Source organism: Capra hircus, chromosome 21 (genome assembly GCF_001704415.2).
Source record: "Capra hircus breed San Clemente chromosome 21, ASM170441v1, whole genome shotgun sequence".
Lineage (NCBI taxonomy): Eukaryota > Metazoa > Chordata > Mammalia > Artiodactyla > Bovidae > Capra > Capra hircus.
In genome coordinates, this window is record NC_030828.1 from 41,151,599 (window position 1) to 41,165,277 (window position 13,679).

The following is a 13,679-nucleotide window of genomic DNA, read 5'->3' on the forward strand; positions in this document are numbered from 1 at the left end:
TGATCTTGGTTTGTTTCCAAGGCAAACCATTCAATATCACAGTAATCCAAGTCTATGCCCCAACCAGTAATGCTGAAGAAGCTGAACAGTTTTATGAAGACCTACAAGACCTTCCAGAATTAACACCCCCAAAAGATGTCCTTTTCATTATAGGGGACTGGATTGCTAAAGTAGAAAATCAAGAAATACCTGGAGCAACAGGCAAATTTGGCCTTGGAGTACAGAATGAAGCAGGGCAAAGGCTAAAAGAATGGGAAAGACAAGAGATCTCTTCAACAAAATTAGAGATATCAGGGAACATTTCATGCAAAGATGGGCTCAATAAAGGACAGAAATGGTATGGACCTAACAGAAGCAGAAGATATGAAGAAGACGTGGCAAGAATACACAGAAAAACTATACAAAAAAGATCTTCATGACTCAGATAATCAAGATGGTGCGATCACTCACCCAGAGTCAGACATCCTGGAATGTGAAGTCAAGTGGGCCTTAGGAGGAATCACTACGAACAAAGCTAGTGGAGGTGATGGAATTCCAGTTGAGCTATTTCATTATCTTAAAAGATGATGCTGTGGAAGTGCTGCACTCAATATGCCAGCAAATTTGGAAAACTCAGCAGTGGCCACAGGACTAGAAAAGGTTAGTTTCCATTCCAATCCCAAAGAAAGGCAATGTGAAAGAATGCTCAAACTACCACACAGTTGCACTCATCTCACACGCTAGCAAAGTAATGCTCAATATTCTCCAAGCCAGGTTTCAACGATACATGAACCATGAACTTCCAGATGTTCAAGCTGGTTTTAGAAAAGACATAGGAACCAGAGATCAAATTGCCAACATCTGCTGGATCATCGAAAAAGCAGAATTCCAGAAAAACATCTATTTCTGCTTTATTGACTATGCCAAAGCCTTTGACTGCGTGTATCACAATAAACTGTGGAAAATTCTGAAAGAGATGGGAATACCAGACCACCTGACCTGCCTCTTGAGAAACCTATATGCAGGTCAGGAAGCAACAGTTAGAACTGGAGATGGAACAACAGACTGGTTCCAAATAGGAAAAGGAGTATGTCAAGGCTGTATATTTTCATCCTGCTTACTTAACTTATATGCAGAGTACATCATGAGAAACTCTGGGCTGGATGAACCACAGGCTGGAATCAAGATTGCTGGGAAAAATATCAGTAACCTCAGATATGCAGATGACCCCATCCTTATGGTAAAAAGTGAAGAACTGAAGAGCCTCTTGATGAAACTGAAAGAGGAGAGTGAAAGAATTGGCTTAAAGCTCAACATTCAGAAAACTGAGATCATGGCGTCCGGTCCCATCACTTCATGGCAAAGAGATGAAGGAACAGTGGAAACAGTGTCAGACTTTATTTTTTTGGGCTCCAAAAATCACTGCAGATGGTGACTGCAGCCATGAAATTAAAAGACGCTTACTCCTTGGAAGGAAAGTTATCACCAACTAGACGGCATATTAAAAAGCAGACACATTACTGTGCCAACAAAGGTCCGTGTAGTCAAGGCTATGGTTTTTCCAGTAGTCAGGATGTGAGAGTTGGACTATAAAGAAAGCTGAGCGCCAAATAATTGATGGTTTTGAACTGCGGTGTTGGAGAAGACTCTTGAGAGTCCCTTGGACTGCAAGGAGATCCAACCAGTCCATCCTAAAGGAGATCAGTCCTGAGTATTCATTGGAAGGACTGATGCTGAAGCTGAAACTCCAGTATGTTGGCCACCTGATACAAAGAGCTGACTCATCTGAAAAGACCCTGATGCTGGGAAAGATTGAAGGCAAGAGAAGAAGGGGACGACAGAGGATGAGATGGTTGGATGGCATCACCAAGTCAATGAGTTTGAGTAAACTCCAGGAGTTGTTGATGGACAGGGAGGCCTGGCGTGCTGCAGTCCATGAGGTTGCAAAGAGTCAGACACAACTGAGTGACTGAACTGAACTGAACTGATTTTAATATATGCTTACTACCAGAAAAGGCCAAGGCGGGTGTTTCAAGTAAGAAAACCGTGTCTGGATTACAGGAGAGACATCATGGACTCTACCTGGTTTATGGAACCCATGTAGTTGGGCAAGTATCCTTCTGTTAACTCTGGTTGCTTCCTGCCCTCATCCTACCCCCTCTGTAGATTTTCCTAGACATTTCAGTCAGTGCTTTACTGTGGAAGGAAAAAACTCCACTGTAGGAAGGCAGACATGAGGATATTACCTGCTCCCCAATAGGTCGGCTCCCCGCTCCAGCTGGGACCTGTGGTAGCTGTGAGGTGACAGCATGGTGTGTTACATCAGAGCGGGAGCCAGCTCGGCGCTGTAGGGATGGACGTCTCAGAATCTGATACAGAAAATGGAAAGAGACATGTCTAATTACGTGACTCATATATATCCCTCTTCAGCCTTGACCCGAACTATTTATCCATGTTATCAAAACTGTCATTAGAAAACTTCATTAGCCATTTATAGAAAAGTTTTAAATTCATCATACATCATATACTAACATTCAGAAGAAACGTGCCCATGGTCTATATATTTTCCAAGAAAAGTATACAAAAGCATTTCTTGGAAGTTCTCTACCCCACTAAAACCCAATTTAGGAAAAAAAGCTTTAATCGTCTAACGTTTTATAACAGGAAATTAAAATTATACATGAAGTTAAAAGGCATTTTCAAGAAGTTCAATTTTAAGACAATCATAGTTAACACTAGGGGTTCTGGATCATACTGCCTAAGCTTGGGTTCTACTTTCCTACTTAACTCTGATTAATTAGAGCAAATTATGTTTTCTATGTCTCTATCTCACAGGTCTGTGTAAAGACTCATGAGATAATATAGATACTGTCTGCAAAACAGTAGATAGCAGAAAATTCTAAGTATAGCTTTTTTTTTTTTTGTCTATGCCACATGGCATGTAGGATCTTAGTTCTCCAACCAGAGATCAAACCTGGGTCCCTTATCTTAACCGCTGAATTGCCAGGGGAGGTCCTGAAAATTGTATTATTTAGGATTACTGCAGTTCTTCACATTTTTAAACCTGTAAAAACATCAGCACAGCTTTCACACTGGTGCTCTATTTTCTTGCTTCAAAGTTTAACTAGAATGTTGCTTTTCTTTTCTTCAATTATCAACATCCTATCTTAGTTAAGAAAATGGGGGACTCTCTCTCTACCATAACCTCCTCGTATTCTTGGTCCTCCTGATTGTCATCTTCATTTTCATCATCTTCCTCGTCTGGCTCTGGCAAGTCCTCATCGTCATCCAGCTCAGCTAACAGAGTGCTGGCACGGCAGCTATCAAGGAAATCTAGAAAACAAAACCAACAATCTTCCTCTTAACACAAGTAACAAAGCATACCAGAGAACCTTTGTGAATCTGTTTTATAATACACAGGTAAAATTCAAAAGTTCAGGTATAAAGGCCGCATTTAGTGATGCCACTCTTCTACCACCACACACAAGGGTGAGTAACAGCAGTAAATAGTCCCAAGCATGGCAGAAAATGACGTGGGATAAAGGATGGTAATAAAGTAAATCTGTATTCACTAAATCATTTTTTAAAAAGGTCAACAATATGGGGTATTTTAAAAATATAAAAGCAGCCCTATCACATTCTCTGTATAAATCAGTGGAAACACAATGGTGGAAAGAGAACACTTTGGAATCATTAGCTGTCTCAACACGCATCTGTTTGAGTGCCTACTATGTGCCAAGATTGCATTAGGCACTAGGTATAGACTGAAAAAAGCTGAGTGCCTAAGAATTGATACTTTTGAACTGTAGTGTTGGAGAAGACTCTTGAGAGTCCCTTAGACTGCAAGGAGATCCAACCAGTCAATCCTAAAGGAGATCAGTCCTGGGTGTTCATTGGAGGGACTGATGCTGAAGCTGCAACTCCAGTATTTTGGCCACCTCATGGGAAGAGGTGACTCACTGGAAAAGACCCTGATGCTGGGAGGGACTGGGAGCAGGAGGAGAAGGAGATGATAGAGGATGAGATGGCTGGATGGCATCACCGACTCAATGGACATGAGTCTGGAACTCCAGGAGTTGGTGATGGACAGGGAGGCCTGGCATGCTATGATTCATGGGGTCGCAAAGAGTCGGACACGACTGAGCGACTGAACTAAACTGAACTGATACATTGTTGTAAACAAGATAGACATGGTATGAGCCCCCATAGAGCTTACAGGGGAGACAGACATTTAAAAAGTAAACAAATGAATACATAAACTGTGAAAGGGAAAAGAACAGAATTTAAGTTGATCAGAGAGAACTGAATTTATCTATGTGACTGGAGAGACTGCTTAATGATAATGAGTACTTAAAGATAATGCCTATTTTATGGAATGATGTAGGTACAGCTTTATATATCATCCAAATTATCTAACACATAAAAAATAAACTTTAATCCCTTTTGTCTCCCTCCTTGTTAGGCGCTCTCTCCTCCATCCTTCAGTGAAGATTTGGTCAAATTTATACTGCCCTACATAATGAACATGTTGAGAAGCTGTTCTCCATAGGAACAGAAAATAAAAAGAGGAATAATGGGACTAAAACAGGAGTTTTTCATTGGATCTGGAATTTTAAAAAAAATTCTATGGATAAGAAGGCAGTATATACATTACAAAAGAATTTCCAAAAACCAATTATTATTTAGTAGGAACTTGCATTTACAGGTTTCTGAACCAAATACAATTTTTTATGTCTAATAATTATACAAGACTAAAAATTCAATGCCTTTTACTATGACTTGCCATTGCTTATAAGACACATACTGATTTCAGAATATTCACAGCTAAATTGGCAACATTTTTTCCTTAATGACATAAAATAATCTTATAGTTAATAGCATCTTAAATTTGATGAAATATATTACCCCTAACCCTTTGGCTCAGCAGTAAAAGAACCCACCTGCAATGCAGGAGACACGGGTTCAACTTTTGGGTCAGAAAGATCCCTTGGGGAAGGAAATGGCAACCAACTCTAGTATTCTAGGCTAGGAGTTCCCATGAACAGAGGAATGTGGCAGACTACAGTCCATGGAGGTGGCGAAAGAATCAGACACAACTTAGTGACTAAACAACAAACATGTCAAGTGCCATCCTGCATTTTAGGTAATGGTCCTCATGAATATGATGTGGCAGGTACACAAAACAAATTCCACTTTTAGGTTTATTTCTTAAAGGAAAAAATATGTACGTATATAAATTCCATTTTTCATCTGTTACAATTCACTGAAGTCAGTGGTTTTACTCATCTTCCCTTTTTCATCTTAGTATATTATATAAGGCTTCCCTGGTGGCTCAGATGGTAAAGAATCTGCCTGCAGTGTAGGAGACATAAGTTTGATCCCTGGGTTGGGATGATCCCCTGAAGAAGGGAATGGCTACCGACTCCAGTATTCTTGTCTAGAGAATGCCATGGACAGAGGAGCCTGGCGGGCTACAGTCCATAGCGTTGCAAAGAGGTGAACACAACTAAGCGACTAACATTTTCACTTCACAAGGATAATATATATATTTTAAAAAGCTCCTTATTTCACACATTTGATTATATCACACAACCAAATCATGTCCCTCAAAACATAACACAGTGAACATTTGCATATATAGAAATTATTTTATAATGCAGATGTGACTCTGATCCTTCATACAACAGCACTGTTGAAGAGTCCTCCAGTTTTAGAAATGCAGAAAAGGAGATTTTAATCACCAAAGAATAATTTTTAAAAGGCAGTCATTAGCCCTGACTCCTCAATATTCTTTCCCATTAATATACCTACAACTTTCTTAACCTTCACATGATTTATTAACAGAACTAAAGCTTAAAGTTAACATAGTAATAGGGAGAAACAGAAGGCCTCCATGAGGAAAACCAAAGTAGAAATGCTTATTTGGTGAATGTACGATACTTTGGTGTAACTATCATCATCATTTTGCTACATACTTATTTAACATATAAAGTAGAAACAGAAACATAATGCTTTTCCTAAAATCACAGATCATCAGATCCAGTTGGTAGCTTGGAATACGAGAGACCACATTCTCAAAAAAATGAAAACATATTAAAATGATGCACACACAAGATAGTACTTAAAATATATCTTCATATAAACTTTTTAAATTTGAAATTAACAAAGTAATTTTGAAAAAAGAACAGGTGATCAAGGATTGTGATAAAGGGTATTCTAAAACAATAATGATGGGAGTACAACCTTTTTGGAAGGAAATTCAACAACTACTCCTTTAGGAATTTACCCTAAGAAAGAGACACAAAAATATAAAGGTTGCTCACTCATAACAATGCTGATGGTAATGAAAAACTGTTACTTAAATATCCAATCAATATTAAATAATGATCATACAGTCAAACAGAGGAATATCTGGCAGCCACTCTATGCTGTAGAAACTCACTGAACTATATTAAAACATTTTTACAGTGTACTCAGTGAAAAGAGCTGTCCAGAAAGGATAGACTGAATTCCTTTTTCCTTTAAGAACAGATACATCAAACGATATGTATCAAACGACAACAATGGTAGGGACTAGATGATTTTTATTTGCTTCAATATTTCCCTTCTATAAAAATTTTTACTGTTCTAACATGATGATTAGAAACATTTTAATTTAATCACTGACTACATATCACAGTTACATTCAATAATGTAACTATAAAAACCTTCTAAGCAAGAACTAATTCATCTGAATATTTCAAATGTTACCTAAAAAAAGAATAATTTCCAGAAGACTTTGATAACTGTTGTGATACGGTGGTTTATAATAAGGAAAATCTGGTCATCTCTGTTCTATATACTGAGTTTTCTTAAACTCTTACTATTTCCTGAGACAAGAGCAATAGAGGTGTCGTTTGTTATTTATAACTGGAGTTGTTTTAATGAGGAGACTTTTAGAAAGCCCTTAGGTAATCTAAGGATGGGGCTGGTTGTTAGTGGAACCAACCACAATCAGAACTGGAACTTTCATCTCGCCCCTTAGACCTCTGGGGAGAGGAGCTGGAGACTGGTGGCCATACCACCAATGGCCAATAATTTAATCACCGGTGCCTAAATCATGAAGTCTCCAAAAAATAAAAGCCCTGAAAGGCTGGGGGTTCAGAAAGCCTCCAGGTTGGTAGACATGAACAAAATGACAGGCCAGGATGGCTCCTACACTCCAAGGGGATGGAAGGTCCTGTGCTTGGGACCTCCCGGACTTTACCCTGTGCATCTCTTCCATCTGCCTGTTCCTGAGTTATATATTCTTCTCCTCTTCTTTTTTTGGCCGGATCAAGCATCTTATGGGATCTTGTTCTCAATCAAGGGATCAAACCCTGGCCTCCTGGCAGTGGTAGCAGAGTCCTAACCACTGGACTACCAGAGTATCCCCTATATATCCTTTTTATAAAAAATCAGTAACCCAGTACATAAATGTTTTTCTGAGCCCTGTGAGCCACTCCAGCAAATTAATCTAACCCAAAGAGGGGGTTGTGGAAACTTCCAGTTTATAGCCAGACAGTGACTAAAGGGGCAAAGGTGAGGGATGGGCAGTGTTGGAGGTCTGAGACTTTAACCTGTGGGATCTGATACTATCTCCAGGTAGGCAGGTAGTGTCAGAATTGTGGAAAAACTTTACACACACTTGGTGGTCAGAGGTGCAGAAGTGAAGTTGTCCGTAAGCAGGGTACTGTAAGTGGACGAGACACACAGGAGTATTTTTCCTCTTATATTACAATGTACAAAGAATTATCAATTTACAAAGCTTATTAATCTATCACATTTCTTTTCTTATAAAGATGTCAAATTATTACGGTTCTTCTAATAAAACTTCACTAGGGACAAAAAGCCAAGAAAAGGATGACACATAGAAGTTCCCAGATGTCTATTTACAACCAGGTAACTTAACAGTTCTTCATATCACTTTGAGTTTTTTCATCACATATAAAGCTGCCATATTTATAAGAGACTAATCCTTTTCTAATCGAAAATTTAAAACACCCCAGGAGAAAAATGTGATAAAAACATCACCACATAAATATCTAACTATTTTATACTGTAACTTACCATATAAGGAATATTCTGCTTCCTGACCTGTGTCACTCTCACTGGAGGTTGATGTGAGGCTGGTGGTTAAAGTATTACTTAAAGACTGACCAACTGATAAAACTGTTGTTGCTGTAGCTACATTGCTGCTGCTAGTAACACTGGATGTTGACATAGTCACTGTCGATGTAGTACCAGGTGTGGTCAAATTAGGGAAACTCTGAGCACCCATAAGAGGAGAAGCTAAGGATAAAAATGAAGCAAATTAGTACAGAAAAGGGAGGATTGTGTAAACCTTAGAAAAACTACATTGTATATTTAGAAAAAAGAATGCAGTCATGAAACACTGATTATTAAAAGGCTGAAAAGCAACAACTTTGGGAACCCAACTGAAATCCAACTAGAAATTCTTGTTTTTATAGTAGTATTATTTTTTAGAATGTTAAGCCTAGCTTTTAAAATAAGTGAAACAGGCACTGAAATTACTCCCAATGGAATTTTCCAAGGGAATTACTTTGACCCATTGGTAGCTTTAATTAGAATTAAAAACTTTCATAAGCTAGTATCAACTCAGGACCTAAGTAAAAGTTATGCCACTATTATGCTCTGATTTCGGCTGACTCTGATGATAGTTAATAGCCATCTATTTCCTCTTGTAATTAACAATCAGAGGAGTGAAAAACAGAAATTTTTATTTTATTCTTCAGAATTAGAATAAGAGGTTCTTTATCAGGTCCTGATCAGAATTCTTAAAATGTCACAATTCTACAGAACTTAACCTTATATTCCTGAAGGGCTAAACGTGACACAGTTGTATATAACGATCTGGTAAAAGACTAGAGCCAGAATCCACTAAACAAATCCTACTTTGCATCCCTCAGAGTGGAAAAAGCATTGGGTTCTATAAGGAAAAGCTCACTTACTTGCTGTGCTCATCACATTCCTCCCCAAAGTATTAGTGTTGTTATCACTGCTGCTTCGGCTTAGATTCATGTTGTTGGTGGCATTAGTCCGTGCTATGTTTGCCACTCTCCTTACAAAACTCTCCAAGCTAGATGTTTCTCTTGAGGACAGGTTAGGTACGCTCGCACTAGAGCTCATAGGGGCCCCAGCAGCCAACAGAGAACTCACTGACAGTCTGTTACTTGCTGAAGAGCTAAGGGGCCGTTGCGAAGCTGCTTCTTTATTAGTTAACTCAGATACTGAACTAACATCAGGAGAACTAACACTAACAATTCCCATGGATATTGCACTAGACTCCCCAGGAGTACGAGCAGAACTATCAGGGCCTAGCTTTCTTTCAGCATTTTCACTTCCCGTTTCCGCTGTTAAGGTGCTGGTACTTGCACTGGAAGATGACCCTACTTCTGTTTGAGGGACGTTTTCAGCAGATGAAAGAACAACAATTGGTTCATGGACATCAGCTCCTGAAACTATACTGTGTTCCATTACAATTTCTGATCTCCGTTCCGTTTTGGTCGAACCCAAGCTGATGTCGCTGCTACTGGCCACGCTACACACAGAACTGCTGCTTCCTTTTCTACTTGAGGAGCCTGCAGCAGCAGATGTCTTGTCTGGACAGTTGTTTTTCACCAAGCTGCTCCATGATTGCGTTGTGCCTGAAACAGTGGATGAAACAGGTTTGGGTGATGCCACTGTATCAGGGTCGTACCCTGGTGCAAGCTTGAGGTCAAATTTTCCTTCTGCGCCCATACGGTAAGAGTTTGAGCCACCAGCATCCCAGGTGACATCAATCCAGCCTGGAAAGGGACAGGAGTTTGTGAGACCCAGCAGAAAGCAGATAGGAGCGTGTCAGACAGTAGCTCCACAATATGGGATCAGCTTTTCATCAGCGCTGTACTTCTCTGAATTTCTAGTCATCTAAGGTCTGCCAACTAAAATTGAATCCTTCTGTTTCTCTTATTTCTGAACTGTTTGTTAATATTTAAAAACAACATAAGGGTCACGTTTATAACTACTGGAGTATCTTTCAAGGGGAAGACTGTTAAAAATTGTAAAAAAGACGGATAAAAATGGTAAACTATTGCAACTTCAGCAAGTATACATGAAATCTAAGTAAAAGCTTTTTTAGTTGCTAAATACGATCATGTGGTCAAATGTTTTTAGAAAAAGTGCTGGCTTAACCATTAATTTCTAAGTTTGGGCTAAATCCTATAATTGACGGACAAAATATTCATTTATCACTGTAGAAATTCTAGGCCACTAGCTCAAATAACACTAAGTTAGCATTTCGGTTGTGTTCTCAAAGTTCAGTGGTTACTTGGTTCTCTTATGATTAAAATTAATAAATTTGAATAAGCACAAAATTCTAAAACCAAAATTTTAAAAGTATGCTAAGCTCTTTTATTAGATAGAACCTATATGATAAAGCTAACAACATGAAAAGAACTAGTGAGCATAATATTAAATCTATATTTACTTATACTTGGAAAAAAATACTTCTTTTTTAAAAATGGTGATTAACTTCCAAAAACAAAATAAATTGCCTATTAGAAATAAAATTAGTATAAATTTTGCAATCTCATTTTAGTGTTATAAGCTAACTACTTCAGGAAAAAAAAAAGCACATAAAAATAGTCTTTAAAAACTTTAAAAGTACTTTACCCACACACACACACACACACACACACACACACACACACACACACACACTCTCATGCATACATGCACACACACATGCCAAGTTCATACATGTTTACAATGAAACTCAGAGGGGTTTAAGTAATATTAAATTACCTGTGGGGATTATCTGCATACAAGTTGTTTGAGAGGAAACTGACTGCCCCAAATCTACATAATCTAGTTTAGATGAGATTTCAATTGCCTCAATTAATTCTGTATGCTGAATTAACCTCTGAAGAATCAACTTTTAACTATCTCTTCTGCAACATGGAAAAGTGTGAGAAAAGGAAAAGTTCAAAAGCATACCCCAATCCCAAATAAAAATTACATTTGTATTGTATTAACTGGTCCCAAAATATACTGATGACTTATTTCATAGCACATGTCAAAATCTGTAACTGTATGTTTTATCTGTTTTACCAGAAAGCATGGGATTGTACTTTTTTGTTGACCACTGCATATCTGAAGTCTAATAGAGTACCTTTACATAATAGGCACTCATATTTGTGTAATTAATTAAAAAATGGATATTCCTACCAACACAAATGTTCTGTAGAAAGGGAAGAGATTTGACACAGCGTAGAAAAGTAACTATAAATGTAAACCATTCAATTATGCTTCAGAATGTGTTTAAACTGATCACTGACAGGAACTCAGGAAGGGTACATATCTAAAAGTGGATATTTACAAAACTCTGAAGTCCTCTTTAGATTAAAAGAGTCAGTAACAACTAGCCATTAATAAAAATGGTTAGCTTAAGTATTTGAAAGCTAAGAACTCTCTATGACGTAATGGTTTTAAGGTATGGCTTTTCTACATGTCAGATCAGCAAAAATAAGCCTTTCTTATATGCTAAATTCTGAAATTAAGATTCCAATTTTCCTAAGCAGTTGCTTCACTTGACTCCAAACGAAGAAAAACACACAGTGCTTATATATCCCTAACTGGCTCACACATTTAAAAGTCAAACATTTTAGGGTAAATAGACTGTTAACTAAGTATCATTAAGATGCGCAAAAACAACAACACTGGAAATTTCTGAATTGAACTATTATTATTCAAGTATTATTTTTTTATTAATTTTGGCAGCTGCATACATGCTCATTCACTATAAACCTGCTATGATGATAATCTGAAATTAGGGTACAACTAAACAGAAATGCATTTCATAACATAATTTCAGGGACAGAATTTTAAACATAGTAAAAAGCAAAAAGAGTTTAAGTAAACAGATGCTTTTATCACATAGTTAAGATATCAAATGTTAGTCATTCTCTTAAGCATCGTCACTTTTATTATCTCTTTCAATATTTGGTGTAAATTGACAACAAGAACATTTTACTTTTTTAAATGGTAGGCAAAATTCATAAGAACCACTACTGGTTAGGCAAATTATCCACTAATAAATGAGTCTTTTAGGTTATAAGTAAAATATCTAGCCACTATAGTTGCTTCTGGGAGTTAATAGCATAAAGTGGGTATGAACTTCCTTAAGATCTACAGAATCAAAAGTTAAAATGAACTGGATTTTAAAAAATATTGCTTATGGAACAGAAAAACTGGTAGACTGAGAAACCTTTTCAAATATAATTACTAATAAATGAAAATGCTACAATTTTTGTTCTGTCCTTTATTGAAAAATGTTTAACTTAAAAACACTAATGCTTTTTCTTCTATATGACTTATAATTGAACAAAAAATTTTTGCCTGATTCTTGTGAGGCTAACAAGATAAAAGCATAAGAAATTAAGATCAGTGGAAACTTATGAATAATAAACTAAAAAAAGACACAAAAGGAACAAGAGAAATATGTCTTTTAGGGTGTACACCTTATACCAACTTATTCATAAAAATTACTCCAAATTATTAGCAGTAAGTTTTGAGTGAAAACCTAAGAATTAAAAACTTTTCCAGTATCTAAGTAAATGATTTTTCCATTTTAACGTAAAACCAATAGATGGGTTCTTCTTATTATTCCTGGAACATTTATTCAATTTATAAACTACCTCAAAATAACAAAAGAAAAATACTTTGTGATGTAAATACTCATTTCCGCACTACAGATGCTGAGCACCTGCTCACCGTTATGCAGCTCTCCTGTGACTGTGCCTTCTCCCTGTGGGCTGCCATCCTGATCACGCCATTTCCAATCAAGGCCTCTGATCACACGAGCCCCAGGAACCATGTACTTCAGTACCTGGGAGCGAACTAGACGTCGCTGTCGTCTAAGATTAGCTTCTGCTTCCTTAGCTGCTTTTCCTATAACGTAGAAATTAGAGAAATACAGTCAAAGTCACCTTCTATAATTGTTTTAGTAAGTTAGAAAAACCTACTGTTCTCTCTTTACCTAGCTGATCTTCACATACTCCATTTACAGTTCCATAAAGTTCAAATCCAGACAGTGAGAGATAGTGGGTCTGTCCACTCGCATTCTTTCCCATCTGTTTAATTCTCACATGTCGCCACCCTTGTTTCTCATCCTTTGGTGGATCAAGAGGCCAGGTGGCTGTTGACCTGTGAATGTTAGGGAAAACATTTTAAATATATGAAAAAGATGCTTAAGGTAGCAAAGATCTTTTTTACATAATAGAAAATTATGTGAAAAATAAAGCAACGTTCATGTTCAGTCAACAGTTTGTACACAAAATTCAAGAAATCAAAGAAAAATAGCAGTTAAGAAAATGAAAAATGAAATGTTAAATGTATATGATTAATTTGACTCATAACGCTAAAAGATTTATAATTAATAAAATCCAAAGAAATAAGAAATTTTATGAGTAACAAATGTCTTTATGATAAAAAAGATATTTAATTATTTGCAAAATTTTAAATGAGATATTAAAACAGCAACTTTAAAGCTTGAAAATATTACCTATTAATCATGTTAAGAAGCTCCCTCCATACATCAAATACAAAAAATAATTTAATCTACACTCTATCTACTCCTCAAAATGTGCCACAATATACAGTTAAACAGTATTAGGACTAAA

At 37.0% G+C, this 13,679-nt stretch overlaps 1 protein-coding gene across 6 annotated transcripts in view; it reads right to left on the minus strand.

The window, feature by feature from the left end:
- HECTD1 (HECT domain E3 ubiquitin protein ligase 1) overlaps nucleotides 1-13,679 on the minus strand; it is a 73,385-nt gene that overhangs the window by 15,318 nt on the left and 44,388 nt on the right. For 3 of the 6 annotated variants that reach the window (XM_018065889.1, XM_018065888.1, XM_018065893.1), the window contains exons 23-28: nucleotides 13,037-13,203; nucleotides 12,772-12,948; nucleotides 8,970-9,806; nucleotides 8,068-8,289; nucleotides 3,179-3,312; nucleotides 2,226-2,348 (exon numbers count right to left, since the gene is read on the minus strand). In XM_018065889.1, coding sequence (XP_017921378.1) covers nucleotides 2,226-2,348; nucleotides 3,179-3,312; nucleotides 8,068-8,289; nucleotides 8,970-9,806; nucleotides 12,772-12,948; nucleotides 13,037-13,203 — 1,660 coding nt within the window. The remainder of the gene's footprint in view (nucleotides 1-2,225; nucleotides 2,349-3,178; nucleotides 3,313-8,067; nucleotides 8,290-8,969; nucleotides 9,807-12,771; nucleotides 12,949-13,036; nucleotides 13,204-13,679) is intronic. The other 3 variants (XM_018065892.1, XM_018065890.1, XM_018065894.1) reach the window with 3 other exon arrangements.